At 39.2% G+C, this 16441-nt stretch overlaps 1 protein-coding gene across 1 annotated transcript in view; it reads right to left on the bottom strand.

Annotated features, from left to right (window-relative positions):
• Positions 1-2641: 2641 nt before the first annotated feature.
• Positions 2642-16441, bottom strand: part of LOC112148405 (phosphatidylethanolamine-binding protein 4) — a 65216-nt gene continuing 51416 nt past the window's right edge. Inside the window, exons 5-7 of the mRNA XM_024275506.1 lie at positions 11616-11661; positions 11269-11385; positions 2642-2818 (exon numbers count right to left, since the gene is read on the bottom strand). Coding sequence (XP_024131274.1) covers positions 2727-2818; positions 11269-11385; positions 11616-11661 — 255 coding nt within the window. The 3' untranslated portion in view covers positions 2642-2726. The remainder of the gene's footprint in view (positions 2819-11268; positions 11386-11615; positions 11662-16441) is intronic.

Genomic DNA, 16441 nt, shown 5'->3' with positions numbered 1-16441 from the left:
TTCTAAAGCGTTCCCAAAGGTCTTTTAATTATGATTATGCATTTTTTTTATCCAAAATAAAAATACTAGGCCATAGTTTCTGCAGAGTGGCAGCAGTTCATTAGAAATTTGTGTGGGCGGAACTGCTGGTGTGGAGTGAGCCTACCCTCATTTTCCATCATCGATCTCCCACTAGCTTACAGCCCCTCACATTTTCCAACCAAGTGCAACACAAATGGTGAGCAATATTGGAGTTATGAAGCCGTATAGTTTTGAGCCAGATGTCAGCTCAGACGAGGAAAACGAAGACGCACATTGCTCTATTTGTCTGCAAGTGGATGCATTAGAATGGAGCAGAGAGTTTATGGTCCGCTGACTGCAACACCTGTTATAGCTACAAACTTTTTCCAACCACAGTTTTTTTTTACAGCTCCTGATTAACAACAAATTGAGTAAAGAAATACTCAGAAAAGCAACTGTAATCTTAATTTTCTTTTAATATGTCCTCCATCATGAGAATAATGCCACAAGGACATGTTAAAAACAACTAAAACACAATTTTCATTAGAGTGGGTTTAAATAAATCAAATAATCTCCAGCTTTGTTTCCATAAATTTGTTATTTTCTTTTAGACTTTCAGATCTGTTTGCTTAGAACTACTTACAGAAGGAATAACAACTTTAGAGAAAACAGTAAAAAAAAAAAGAAAACTTTTAGGAATTACTTACTACTTGGTGGTCAAATAATGACATTTCAGTGTTGCTTGTTGAGTTTTAAGTAAGGACTAATATGTTTTTGTGTTTCAAAACTACATTCAAGTTTTGCAATACCGGTCTTTGGAAGATATAATGAAATAAGTAAAATAAACAAATTAAAAACAAAAGAAGGGGATTATATCGTTGCCATGTATTGAAAAGATTTAAGCCCTAAATAATTCTGCTTTTGCTCTCTATAAGTACTGAACTAAAAAGTGACACAAATCTTTTGTGCATGTTCAGCATCAAATGTACCATGTGGATTAGATCACTTCTTGCCGGTTAGGCAACTGAATTTATTAAACAAATTCCCTCTAATTAATGTAGGTTTGAATACATTAACTGTTAAATGCATTTCTTGTGTCATCAGGGGGATGTTAAGAAGACATTTTTTTTTCTTCAGAGAAGCAAATATAATGTGCAGCACTAAACTACAGCTGTCAGTGTTTCTTAATTATAATAACTCTCCTGACATTTGGAGTAAAAATAAACACATCTGAGGAAGCTGAGTGGCAAAACCCAGCTGTTTTGGCAGGATTTCTCTAAGATATAAAGGGAAAAAAGTGCAGTGTATTTGGGAGTACAGATTTTGGCATTTCATTCGAGTACTGATGGATTTAAGTAGGTGGTTTTTGGAAGAGTGGTCTCCCACTTGGCATCCCGCACAATGAATGTTGAATTATAACCCATTTGCCAGTTGTGAGAAACAGGATTTTCTAAGTCAAATAAGACGGACAAATCAAGGTCAAAGTAACACTGACAGACATAGACGTAATACCCGTTTGAAAAAGCTGTGGATTTTCTGAGTAACTTTATGCTGGTGTGAATCGTTTTGGTTGTTTTGTTTGTGGATTTGGATGCTTTGACTGCTAAGTAGAGGAGACAAACAAAGCAAACATAGGACGACTTGATCAATGACTTCCGACAGTTCACAGAGGGGCCACATAGGGGTTTACCAGGGCTGGCTTAACCACCAAAGGAAAAAAAAACCTCCATTAACCACTCCTGACTGGCCCACTAATGAGACACCAAACTTGGGTCAATTAAACCACCAACAAAAGATTGATCATCGGAACATCAAAGGCATTCATGTAAATCCAGCCCATTTCAGACATCTGGGTATTGATACAAAACAATCCCAGTGGAGAGCTGCTGGTTAGAAACCAATATTCCTCAGGAGGGGTATCCTGACCCACCTGCTACAAAGCAGCTGTAAAGTCAGAGAAGTATCTCTTCGGGAAGGGGTTGAAAAGTTACGGGCACACCATTCTCTGCAGATCTGCCAGGTGAGGCACTTCAGCGCTTCTCTGAGTTCAGAACGGGTTCACTGTCCTGAAGAAACACAGCAGATTTTCGCTCAGTCAAATCAAACCAGAACATGAAAGTAGCTCATTGTTTCCAGTTGAGGTGAGAGTGGTCAACGGAAATATGATAAACAATTACACAAACAACAAATTCCCTTCACTCTGAGCATGACATGACCCACAGCCCCACCCCCTGTCTTGTCACTCTAGAGTATTTTGGTTCCAATTCCACTGCAGCATCCGGCAAGTTGCGGTCTCGGTTTCACCTCCCACTTCCTTTTTTGGCCCTGACGTGTTTCCTCCCCTGAATTAGAACCAACTCTTTCCACGCCGAGTTGTGATATCAGGCCGTCTTCCTTCTCTTGTCGACAGTGTTCGGAAACTATTAAGAAATCCCCGCTGAAGTCGAAATCTATCTCCCAAATCCTTGGTTCCAGACCACGTGACAGAGATATGGGGCAACATCAAAACCAAAAAAGCTAGCGCAACTCAAAGACAAAATATCTCTTAAACCTGGTGATAAGATAGACGCACAGAAGGCCGGTTTGTGCAAGCTTTGAAGATTTTTGCTGTTTATTGCAGAGTAAAAAAAGGGGAAAACAATACAAGTGAAAAGATCTTTTATTTGAAATAACACACAGACATTCTTGTGTCTTTTTTCTGCCCAGTTGAGGAATCTCATTATCCTTCAGTCTTTGAAGTTTTGAGTGAGAAACTGCAGAGCGGCCACAGGCTCCCCCAGATTAAACCTTGTGATGAATGCCGGAAAATCCCATTTACCTAAGGGAGCAGGAAAAGACATCAGCTTTTAAAAACACAGTAGAAGGAACAAACTCAAGAGTGTTACAAAACAACAAAATACTACACAAATGAGGCGCAGTGAGAAAGCGCTCTGGAACACTACGAGTGCATTTCTTCTGACCGCTTGCTCTGTGTTTAAGGGATCTGAGGCCTAACTGAGCAGCACATGGCTCTGCGATGTGAGTCACTGAGAACAGCACTGCTGAAAATAAAACATGTTGCTGTAATGATGGAGGTGGGAATGCAAGGACGTATTGGCAAGAAGATATGATTCAATGGCTTGGACTGTTTTTTTTCTTCCCTCCCCTTTTAAACAAACACCAGACGGCCATCCGGCTGGCATGACAATATCACTTAGATTTTGACAACCACCGATTCCCTGCAGCTTACCCTCCCTTTACAAAAGACATTTTCACAATTATCCTTCCAAGGGAAAAAAAACAAACTGCATGCTTTAAACTTGCAAACTTTAACAGATTCTAGAAGGAAAGTGTTTGTATGCATATTCATATGTTTATGCGTGTGAGAAGAAGGCTCGGCTGCTATGAACTGTAATTTGGGGAATCAGTGACATTCTGGTATGTCCATGGTGCAGAGTAATTGTAGTAACAGCTGCTCAATGGGGAAAAAAGCATTGGAAAGGTAATCTTACAAGAAGAAAGCCAACTATTGAAAAATCTGTAGAGAGAATAGCCTCACAGTTAGGGGTCAAACCTGACAAGGCCTGGATAGAAAATTACCGACTTTGACCTCTTGCTGCAGCTGCATTACAGGCTTATTCTTGGCCTGTTTTTGTCATCAGAGAGCTTTATGTTGTATCCAGAAGATGTAGACTTTGCCAGGTACACCCGAGTCCACTCAGAATCAGTCACACAGAAGAATATTTGCTCAAGACTTTCATTTTTCAGGCTTCAAGAGGTTATAAATTCTACTTTAGAGGCTTTGTAAAATAACTGCATGAAAAAACCATCAACAGCGTTTTTCTCTCAGACAACTCAAGAGTGTCACATCCTTGTGTCTTGGATTTGCCACAAGCTCAGGTCATGCTTTGAGCTCAGCTGGGGAAGATGATGAATAAATAACTTTGAGATGAACAGATGAGTACCTGAATCTCACAGGGTCCTCCCTGTGAATGAGGACAGCCCGCAAAGAGGCCACCGATAATCAAGGAAGGGCAATGGAGTCAAGTGACCCATCTGAATGATGAGGGCATGGCCCCAGCGGCCCTTTTAGCCTGTGCTTTATTCGCAGACGATGCACCGCCTCTGCACATCTCCCATCCCTGAGAGGTGGTGCGTTAAAGAAAGCTGAAGGGTTACTCCACACTATGTTCTTGGACATAGCTGACAAGTCATGTGGCAGATTTGACTCTTTTGAGAATCACACATCAAGACTCACACTTTTTTCTTCCCTTTTATGTGGTGAGAATGTGCCTTACAGTAGCGTTAGGCAATGCTTCCTCCAATAAGTATCAAACTGAGTCAAAAGCAGTTTCAAGACTCTACCCTTAATCCTATCTAAAGCTGTGTAATAATTACTGGGCACAGTCCAAAATGAAACAAATTCATAATATCTGTTGCTATCTCACGGGCTGGTACCCTAGACTTACCAATGACCTTAAAATAGGCTCTGCCTGTTTGTAGTGCGGAGACATGTTTCCGCTTCTCCCATCTGCATGCTCATGGAAAGGACAGATAATGTGAGACCTGAGGGCGATGTTAAACTCTTCCTGCCTCTCCTTTTGTTTCCACCTTGCTTCTCTGTCTGGGTATGGCAGGAAGATCAGGACTACTGCGAGGTGACACAGAACTGCTACATTTAGTGGTGTGGGTGGTGTCCCTGTTAAACCTCTTACAGTGTTTCAGCAATACTGAAGTCCCAGTAAACTTTCTTCTTGCAGGAGAGTCAGAGGTGTCATAAAAAAGCAAGATCTTCACCGATGTTGTTTTGATAAGTTGGTTATGCAAAAGCTGCAGAGGGCGGATGTCAGACCCAGACATGACAGAGATGATTAAAACATTCCGATTAATTAATGAACATTCTATTATCAATACAATGGAAACGCACTAAAACAGACCAGTGTAAATGAGCCTTGTTCATACCGCATGTTCAAGAAGTCCTCGGTGTTCACACAGGATGAGTAGGGAGATCCTCTTCTTCGTTTTCTTTTGCTACTGTTTACTTCATATCTGCTGTCCACAGTTGGAAGAAGCTTGGTGGGAAATGTTGAAGCGGTGCAAATCTCACAGCTCTATTCTAATATTTGAAAGTCGTGGCATCATAATTCTGACCACAGTTATTCATTTCTGCTCCCCGATCAATTTAAAAACGTTTGGCACTCCGAGGAGGACGCGACTATCTTGAGATGTCCAATAGAAAATGCAGTTATGTATTGATAGTTTTCTCATGGTGTTATTTTACAAAACTTTAAAATAGAAATTTTAATTGCATGCAGGCTGAAAAATGAAAGTCTTTAATAAATATTAACTTCATTAACTCTTAATGCAACATTCTGTACATAGAGCCAAAAAACAGTTGTAGAAACTTACGTAGTGACATGTGAAAGTAAAAGCTTTGAAGCTCGAAACATGCATAACCCTGGTGCTATCTTACGGGGTCCAGATGACCCAAGCCAAGCGTGTTATTCATCCCATGACAAATGTGGATGAAGGTGGAAAGGATTTCATGTCTGCCACAGACAACAGTGAAGATTAAAAAAATCCTTGGAAAAAAAGTTCAGGGCGCTATCTTGTGGGGTCCAGATGACCCCTCTCCCATGTCAACATACCTACGAAAGCATGTAGACTACGCTGAAAGTGGCCGTTTGAACGTGGTGTGAGCTTTAGAGGTCAGGCTTCAGCCAACAACCAAAAGCCTCTGTGGTGGAGATTTGTCTCACTCAGACAGGCCTAGTTAGGCAAATATTAGTTTCACCGGACCAGATTGGGTTGTATGATGGTTCATTGTGAACTTAGGTGGGAGCAAAACTCTTAACTAATAAATAAGAGTTTTATTATATGACAGTTGGAGAAAAGTGGGGTACAATGAAAATAACACTATTTTTTCGCAGGGAAAACAATTGCAAAGTATGGCAGTCAACACTAAGACAAACTTCCAGGCACACAGCTGAGCCTTTTAAACTTAGTCAAAGGATAATCAATGGTTTCAATCAGAGAATAAAAGTGTAATCATTTAATAATGCAGGAGATACAATCTTAGCAATATTTAAAGCCAGTAACTATGTCTTCTTTTCTTTTTGGCTTTTCCCTTCAGGGGTCACCACAGCAAATCAGCTTCCTCCATTAAACTGTCTTCGGCATCCTCCACTCTAACACCAGCCACCTTCATGTCTTCGTTCACTGCATCCATAAACCTCCTCTTTGGTCTTCCTCTAGACCTCTTTCCTGGCAGCTCTAGACTCAGCATCCTTCTACCAATATATTCACTGTCTCTCCTCTGAACATATCCAAACCAACTCAGTCTGGCCTCTCTGACTTTATCTCCAAAACCTCTAACATGTGCTGTCCCTCTGATGTATTCATTCCTGATCCTATCCATCCTGGTCACTCCCAAAGAGAACCTCAGCATCTTCATCTCTGCTACCTCCAGCTCTGCTTCCTGTCTTTTCTTCAGTCCCACTGTTTCTAGTCCAAACAACATGGCTGGTCTCACCACAGTCTTGTACACCTTTCCTTTCATTTGTGCTGAAACTCTTCTGTCACACATCACACCTGACACTTTTCTCCACCCATTCCAACCTGCTTGCACTCTCCTCTTCACTTCTTTTCCACACTCTCCATTACTCTGTACTGTTGACCCTAAATACTTAAACTCCTCCACCTTCTTTATCTCTTCTCCCTGTAACCTCACTCTTCCACTCTGGTTCCTCTCATTCACACACATGTACTCTGTCTTACTGCGGCTAACCTTCATTCCTCTCCTTTCCAGGGCAAACCTCCACCTCTCTAACTCCACCTCCACCTGTTCCCTGCTCTCACTACAAATCACAATATCATCTGCAAACATCATAGTCCATGGTGATTCCTGTCTAACCTCATCCGTCAGTCTGTCCATCACCATTGCAAACAGGAAGGGGCTCAGAGCTGATCCCTGATGTAATCCCACCTCCACCTTGAACTCCTCTGTCACCCCTACAGCACACCTCACCACTGTCTTACAGCCCTCATACATGTCCTGCACTGCTCGGACATACTTCTCTGTCACTCCAGACTTCCTCATACAATACCATAGTTCCTCTCTGGGCACTCTGTCATAAGCTTTCTCCAGATCTACAAAGACACAGTGGAGCTCTCTCTGACCTTCTCTGTACTTCTCTATCAACATCCTCAAAGCAAATGTTGCATCTGTAGTGCTCTTTCTTGGCATGAAACCATACTGCTGCTCACAAATGTTCACTTATGCTCTTAGTCTGGCTTCCACTACGCTTCCCCAATAACTTCATTGTATGGATCATCAGCTTTATTCCTCTGTAACTGCCACAACTCTGTGCATCCTTTATTCTTAAAAATGGGCACCATCACACTTCTCCATTCATCAGGCATCTTTTCATCACCCTGCATAACCTAAGATTCTGTTGAACAAAAAAACATGTAAGTATATAATGTAAGTATTTTCAAATATAAGTGAGGAAGTTCCTCTGGTGTAAAAATTTCCCTTGTGCGATTGTGGCAACCCCTGACAGGATGTGCCGAAAGGTAAACAACAAGTGTAACACAACAACGTTGCAAAAGTAATTTAATTAAACATTAATGGCATTTTTAGAAATGTGGCTTTAGGTAAGGTGAAAGAAATCACAAACACCTCGAAATAGTCATTTGCTAAGGTGACGAATTTCTAAAAAAACCCAAAAACATTTGTGCATAAAAATAAAATATAGTTCTTAACAAGAATTACAATTATAGTTTGATCTGAGTTTTACACTAAATATAGGAAATGAATTGACAGAAGACCTTGAAAAGATGCTTTCAAAATTTTAGAAAATGAAAACACTAGCTAATACATTACCAATTTTCTATATCATATACATATGTCAGACTAGCTAAGTCTTGCACAAAAATATATTTATTAAATATCTGAAGTGTTTTTTTGCACAATTATTAATGTTAAATTTGTTCTAAACATATGTTATAGGTGTTGAACAACACTGTTTCCTTCCTCTAATCCTTTAATTTTTTATGTATTTGACTTTTTATATGACCATATAAAGATATCTAAACAAAATACAAGGCAATGAGCAGTTCATCTTTTAAAAAATATGAATAAACAATAATAACACCTTCATTGACAGTTTTTATCTTTAGTCTCTAATTTAACAATATTATTTTATTTAGTGGTGTAAGTGAGATTCTTATTATTTGCTCTCCAAAATTGTACAGTGAAGAAGTTTCATGAAAAACTAAGAAACTTTTACCCCAAACTGCTAAAGACCCAACAGAGTAAATACAAAAAAAAAAAAGAATTACAAGCAGCCAAAATTTAGAACGTCAACATGTTCCTTTAAGGCAACTCACTACTGGCTGAAAGTCAGGCTTACTGCAGCAACCAAATCCTGTTCTCTTGACTCCACGCAGCTCTGATTAATGGTAGAGGCTGTGGGTGGGTGGTAGACATGGATCTGCCCATTACCACACTGCAACATTGCAAATGGCTTCAATTACTGTGGAGTGTGCTGAGCTGGCAGTAGGGGCTCTAGGAGGCAAGATGAGCAACGGGTGTGATCCAGCAGCTAACTCCACTGTGATCTATTCATTTGTACTACGCGGTCACCATGCACTTTGTTGTCCTTGTAGTTTTTTTTTTCTTTTTCCATGAAATGGCCCATTTTGATCAAAATGCTTATTTCTTTTTCAGCTTTGTTGTCACTTTCAGCTGACAAAACTTGCTTTTCTTGTGCTAATAAGCGTTTGCTTCCCAACAGTCTGTGGATGGTGTTGAGGTTTGGGTCAGGAGATGGAGAGTTGCATGTGAGAGGAGTGTATGTGCAAACTATTGCATAGACTGGAACAACACTAGACAGCCTCTCTCAAGACCTTGAGGCTTCCCTCCCGGCATTGTAGCACTGTTTTCCTTGACAAACTGACTTGTCGGCACCAAACAGTAGCAGGACATATTAAGGGCTTGCCAAGTGGCTGACAAGTATCATGAGGGCCTGAGCGCCCACGCCTGCACCCCCTCTCCACTCTGGCACAGGGGTAGCCTCCAGTCAGGGACAGCCTTCCTGAGCCAGTGCAATAGGGATTCCCTATGATAACGCCCCTGTGCCTAATGCCAAGAGCGCAGCTCCCCTGCAGATCCTGGTGTAACAAACCAGCTGTCTCCATCGGTTCACTGACCCACATTCCTAACCTTAACCCAGGAGGCACAGCAGACACCAGTGGTTCCTCAAGACAGCCCTGCTCCACCTCTAATTGTTCAGCCCTGGTACCACTTAAGCAACGGGCTGAGATGAAAAGAAAAAAGACAACGAATTTGAGATAAAATTGAGTCAACAACTGCCCTACTGGAAGTGGAAACGATCATTAGGAGTCTTCCACCCACGTCTAAATGCGCTCCCTTCACAAATCTCATCAATTAATGTCATGGGCTATGAAAAATGCTCTCTGTGTCATACCACATGGAGGGAGGACAGACGCTAATAAGTGAACATACTTAACGGAGGAGGTGGGGAGGCATGGGATTCCCTTCATTCTTCTCGTCAGGGAGCGAATACTGCGATCAACGCAGACGCCAATAAAAATGCAGCAGGTGCACGCCAATCAAAAATAAATAAAGTTATTAATAAATGATCGAATAAATAAAAAATGATAAGCGATCGTAAAATAATACTGTTTATTCCCACCATCATCAGGTTTTCTTTCCAGAATACACTCATCAAGTGCGACATTTGATTATCCAAGATTGAAAATTTTAATTGAATTTTTCCCTTAAATAAAGAGAACAGTTGGCAGAGGAGAGGAAGTGCTACAGCAGGACTTGAACTCATCCAGAAGATTAAGCATGGACCACTAATCAATTGCTTTATAATGTAGGGGCAGCTAGCGCTGTAGAGCTACAGAAAGAACGATGCTTTATTTTATTTTTCATGTTAAATATGTTAAAATATTCTAAATAGTAAACTAATATTCATGCTATCTCTACTTCATCTTAACCAGCTGTGACACCGAGGATCACCGGCACGTCATAAGTGTTCATCTCAATCTCCCTGAATGTGAAGCAAAAACGTAAAACACTCAAAAGCACATCTCTTCTGACACTTCTTTATCTAAAAGTTTGAACATCAAACAGATTCAGCCTAACGTTCCCGAATTGTTTGCTAACAAAGCTGTCAAGACTTCAAACAGCAGAGATTGGCAGCTCCGGTTTTTCACGGCCGCCGAGCTTGAAGTCTCAAACCACCCTGATCTCCCCTCAAATCACTGGCTGTGACCCGAGTAGAACAGACAGACAGACACGCCTCCTGCGAGGTGCTGCGCTCTGCATCCAAGTGCCGTTTCCCACCTTCCCACAGACTTCAGAGGATGGAAAAGTGAAGAAGAAAAAAAAACACACAACAATCCAAACATAATAATAACTCTGTAAGACAAACAAGGTTGACTTCTGAGGGAAATAAAACAATGAAATGGTAATTATATCAAAGATGATCAAGGCTGAGACTAAATTGGATGTTCATGTGTTCTGACATGGCGGATTGGGGATTTTAGATTTGGCAGAGGTTAACAGCACATGGTCAAGCCGACTCGTGCAGGTGTGCGTGGGAGCCAGTAATACTTGTCGTGACCTCGAAGGCATTAACAGACTCACTCACTAACCTCATTAACATTTATTCGTTAAGTTCAAGATCTCGGAGACGAAGCTCTACGTAAAGTAACTCCAAATTCTCATGGTGGGAAGATACAAACAAAAGCATCCTCAATCTCCTCTAATTTCTGTCATTTTTAGACCTGTCAGAGAAGTATTTCTAAATGTTAGCTTAAAAATGTGTGTTGGTTCTTTAAGCTGCATAATCAAAAAGTTATGTAAGCAATTTATTTATCTTAAAATATTAAAAAGTTTCTCACAAACAGCTTTTTGTACATTATATTGTCAGTGCAAAAATATATGTTTGTTAAGTAATCAAAGAAATGTTGAAAGAGTGATAAAAAAAAATATAAAAAATTGTGAGTTTTCTTAACATACTTTTTTATATTAGCGATTTGCTAAGTACCCTGCTATATTTTTATCTAAGTCGATTACTCAGAAAACTAGTTTTATTTCCAGATAAATGTGCAGTAATAAAATAGATTCAATTTTGAAGGTAAAACCCAGATAGGTTTAAAGGTGTTTGTTGCAAGGCTTCAGTGAGTGGTTCAATCAAAGTTGGTGCTAAAAGAAAAAGACAAAAGTATGTTTAGTGTGAGTGGAGGGATTACCGCGGGAAGACTTCTCCTCATCAGACAGTAACACTGGCGTGTGTGGAAGCTGCTCAAACAGCATGATCTGGTAGCGGTGGAAACCAGACTTCTGTGGCGGGGTGGGGGGATCATACTCTAAAGAGGAAAACTACACATATTAATATGGATAACTGTCAAAGAGGAAACAGAGGTCACGAGCAGACTGTTAAAGCTTCAGAAAAATCATCAAAATAGTTCTGCTTTTTAGTTCAAATACCAAGTAAAAAAAGGTTAAATTTTTTTCAGATGACATTTGAAGTGAAAAATAAAAACACTATGACAAATCATCCATTAGGTATAGATATTGTACTGAAAATGTTTCTTACCAGTGAGAATTTTCCCTCTCATTTTTCCTTTTTTCAGGTCATTTCCCTAGAAATTGAAACACAGAGTCACTCAGAAGTCATAATAAAGGGCCTGTTTAGTTTTCATCAGTATAAAAAATGTCCATAAATACCCAAACAAGACTTCAAAGACGCTGCTGTAGGCAATTATGCTACTTCCTAAAACACTGTCCAGTTTCCGGCTCCCACAGACGGATCTTCCTTCACACAGTTCAGTTCTCAATTCTGAAGAACTTGGAAAAAAAGCAACCCCACTCACTGGGTAAATTATATTTTTAACACTTCTGTTTTAAAGTATTCACCTTGTCAACAAATCTTTGTCCAAAAATTTAAACAAAGCAGAAATGTATGCAACAAGTTACAACTAACATACAGATACTGACAGCTGTTACTAGTTAGTTAAAATCTTACTTCAAAAAAATTCAGCACAGGCTTGAACTTCAGATTTTCTGATTTTACAGTAAGTAAAAGTCAATTACAATAGTCTTAAAACAAAGAAAAGAAAAGATCCCAGACATAATACAGTTCCCCAAGCAAATAAAGGCACAGAGAAGATTTCCAATTTCCCATATTATTAATTGTATATTAAATTTCTGTTGCCTAGAAACAGAGATCATGCAACATATTGGGAAGCTCAGGTACTTATAAGCCTTTCTTTTGTATATTTATCAGGTTCAACTCCCTCTTCCTCAGGAAGCACACAAGCTTCACACTGCAAATTGCTTGCAGGCATATTTGTTTAATATACTTGCTCGTTTGGAACAAAACTGCTGCATCCTTGAGTGGGAAGAAAAAGGACTAAACATGTCGTTTGAGAAATGACCCAAAACCCACTTGAGGTAAGGATGGAAGTCCCCCCTGTTACAGACAGGGAGAATGTGGTCTCAGCATCTATTTGTGTGCACTGTTCTTCATGCACAGGCTCCCCCTACAGGACAACTGAGGTACTAAGTTTACAGACTGAACGCTGGGACAAAAGACATGCAAGAGAAATGGTTTTCTTTATTCCTGGTCTTCAATCTTAAAAAAAAAATGAGTTAGCCCAGTTAGCAAAAAAAAATATTATCCAAAGAGACACAAACTAAACTAACTCAACGAATACAACAAACAGAATAAATGTTGTTGTTTTAGGAAGAAAGTCACCTTTTGCACTTATTGTTCTGGCATTTTTTTAAGTGTTGAAGAGAAGCAAAGAGCGAAAAACATCACAATGACTTAAGATCCTTTAGTTCAACTTCAAATAAACAACCTAATAAAATAATTAACTGATTTAAAATTAAATATCTTAAGGAATACCATCAAAAAAGCCACAGATTATATATTTGAAATAAAAAAATTAAAAGATACAGAGTAAGAGTTCAAAACTCTATATGAGAGAATTGAGATCAATTGATGTCTTGGCACATTTACAACCTGAATCTACATGTATTTCTTAACCTGCAACTGTTTTGTAAGATGTTTTGCAAAAAGTGTTGCCCGGTAGTTGCATAAAGTGGTGCTTGCACTGACTAATACAATTCAGAGGACTGTTTCAATCGTGCGTATCTTCATCCAAAGATCGGTGTGAAAAATAGCTTTATTTAGAAATATCAAGAGTCCTGCAGCCTGCAGGATCCAAACTCATTGCCATAGCAACAGGTAGTCAACATTTGTGCATGCAACATTTTTTCACATCTTAATGCTTGGTTCTCGCTTATTCTCCAAGGCGCCCCTTGCCCTTTTAATTTTAATATAATACACTGAGTTTGAACAGCAGCAATTTAATGCAATGCTGAAATGTAACCAAGTACATAGAAATAAGTCAGAATTATGAACTAACATATCACTTTATTAATATTTATAAGGAATCAAAATCACAGTGACTTCAGAGTGCTTCTAGTGTGTGATTAATGTGTATAGCTGATATCACAGTAGTTGTGAGGAGCAGGCAGTGCTGGCTTGTTTTTTTTTTTTTTAATGGGATGGGATGGACTCACTCAAAGAATAAACTTCAAGGAGATCTTCACACAGTGGGAAACCTTTCTCAGGGACTTTGTTATGAAAGCGTTACCAAGGTTTTGTCCAATATGTGAATCACAATTATTTAAAGAGCGGAGAACTATAGAAAAATAAACCGTAATGAGTTCCTGGCAGGCTAGTAATCAGTACAACAATTAAACTTCACTTGCACAACCTGCGTTTGCAGTACAATGTTGCTGCAAGGCTAAATGAAAGCAGCACAACGCACATTAACATCAACAGGTGAAAGTTGAACTGGTTCCTAGAATGAATCCCAGTCTTCATGCTAATGTTTTCTCCTCTGGCCTTCATATTTCACATTATATAAATTATGCTTATTCACGTATAGTTACTCTAAAAGCAGAAGACAGGGTTAGATGGAGGAAGCTCCTGGAGGAAAAAGAGAAATAAGAAAGAAGCATATATAGTTACTATAAAAATGTGCAATGAACCAAAACTATTAAGAAACAGAACAATGAAAGTAAAACATTTGTTAAAGTCCCCCATGACAATTTTTTTTATTTTGAAAAACATTCCCAGTAGTGTTTTAATTATGATTATGAAGTTTTTAACTAAAACTCCACAATCTAAAAAGCCATTTTTCATAAACCTCTGTTTCCAAAATCTCCTCTGAGGGGCGTGGCTTTTGGAGCTGAGCTGAGCAGCTCCACCCCTGATCCCCCGTCTGATTATGATAGCTGTGTCTTGAAAAATACTTGGAAATGGAGAAAGGAAAGGATTTCTTATTACATTTGTTCTCTTTCATAAGAAAAATGCCACACATACATGTTAAAATCTCAAAAAAACATTATTTTCATCAGAGGGGGACTTTAAATACAAAATTAAAAAAAAAATAAGCAAAGTTTTACAGGGCAACAACTTGTTTATTAAGAGTTTTTCTAAAAAATAAAAATAAAAGAATAACTGCACATGAAATAAACTGATTATCCATCAGCTCATAACACCAAAATACATACATGCACTTCCCTCAAATAAAATTGCTGTTAGCATACTAATATACATAAAAAATTGATTTTCTGGAGAACTAAATCAATTGTAACTGAGGAGTTATCTAATCAGAGCCACTGTGACTCTGCCTTAAATACTCATACTTCAGGAATGCTGCTTCCAGTAGCAATTACAGTAATGACACAGGGCAGCAAAGAAGAGGCTGACACTGACAGACAGATCAAAACAAAATGTGCCAATGTAACTATTGTAGCTCCACACTTGAAAACCTCCAGATAAAAGCACATGAAATGGACATCACAAGGAACTTAAAACTACAAACAACGAGAGTAGAAGGAATCAAGACCTATGTACTCAGTAAGGTATACTTTGTACACTGGTGTGGAGTCCTGTTGGAACAGGAAGGGGCCACCCTCCTCAAACTGTTCCCACAAAGTTAGGAGCAGGGATTGTCCAAAGTCTCTAGGTACGCTGAAGCATCCAGAGTTCCTTTCACTGAAACTAAGGAGGCCAACTAAGTGTCTGAAAAACAACCCTACATCAAAATAACTCCTCAACCAAACCTCACACTGGTACAGTACAGCCAAACAAATACTGTTCTCCTGGCAACCGCCAATCCCTCACTTGTTAATCAGATTGCCAGATGGAAAAGTGTGATTTTGTCACTCCAGATATTGCTTCTTCACTGTTCTGGAGTACAGTGTCAGCATGCTCTACCCCACTGCATTTGACACTTTGCTCTTAACTCAGGGATGGATGGCACTGAAACGACTTTTCAACCATGGGTACACATTTCATGGAGCTCCTTATTAACTGTTTTTGGGCTAATTTGAAGGTAACGGGACATTTGGAGCTCTGTACAGACTGAGGGTAGAAAGTTGGTGACCTCTGCACAGAAAGTGCATCAGCGTCTTCCATGACCTGTCCCTTGGTGGTGTAGTAACTGTTATTCCACTATGTTTTAATTTCACAGAAAGTGGACTGTGGAGATTTTTTAAAGTGGACCTTTCATAACTGAGCTTCTCAGAGTGGCTCTTTACTTTCATAAATGTTAGTAGAAGCTGTCTACATGCCTAAAAGAGATTATTTTACACACCTGTGGCCATAGAAGTGACGGAAAGTCCTGCATTCAATTATGTTTCCATTTTTTTCTGTTTCCATTTAATGAAAATTTGAAAGAGTTCTCCAGAGAACTTTAAAATAGAAAACATCTCAAAAGCTAAAAATACGTTTAAAATTATAAGCAGGGGTCATGTTGTTAGTAGGTAAACTTACTGGATGTTGTAAAAAAAAAAAGTTTAATAAGCTTAAAAAAATGCTATTGTGGAGCTAAAGTAGCATCCTAAGAAAGGGAAGGCAACTCCATCAATTCTAATATAGAACTGACATAACATTCAGTGTTATAAAGCTTCCAATATACCATTTTCCCTCAAGATTTCTCCACTCTTTCCTGTCTTAAGTTAGGTGTAGGTGCATGTTACATCTTCATACCACGTTGAACTGACGTGTCTCCAGCTGTGGGATTCTCTGCGCTCGATCCCACCTCTGTCCGTTGCTTATTGTAGCGTTGCTTGCTGTTATGTCTTACTGACTAGCGTACTCTCTGACTCAAACAAAGGTGAAAGATCCTACACAGTATACACAGTTTGACCAATGAATAATACTTGTGAAAATAAAAGTAGCTCTTTCAGTCCTGCCAAAGACGTTTTTCTTACAGCACAAACTACACAGTTTGATCCTGACCTGGTTTTTGCTTGTTTTGTTGCTCATTTGTTAGTTTCTTTGGATAAAAGCATCTGCTATATAACAAAATCTAAAATTGAGCGTTGTGAGTGTGTAAT

This window comes from Oryzias melastigma, linkage group LG9, assembly GCF_002922805.2.
Source record: "Oryzias melastigma strain HK-1 linkage group LG9, ASM292280v2, whole genome shotgun sequence".
NCBI classification, from domain to species: domain Eukaryota; kingdom Metazoa; phylum Chordata; class Actinopteri; order Beloniformes; family Adrianichthyidae; genus Oryzias; species Oryzias melastigma.
Note: the sequence above shows the minus strand (reverse complement) of the source record. Positions and strands in the feature narration are given on the sequence as shown.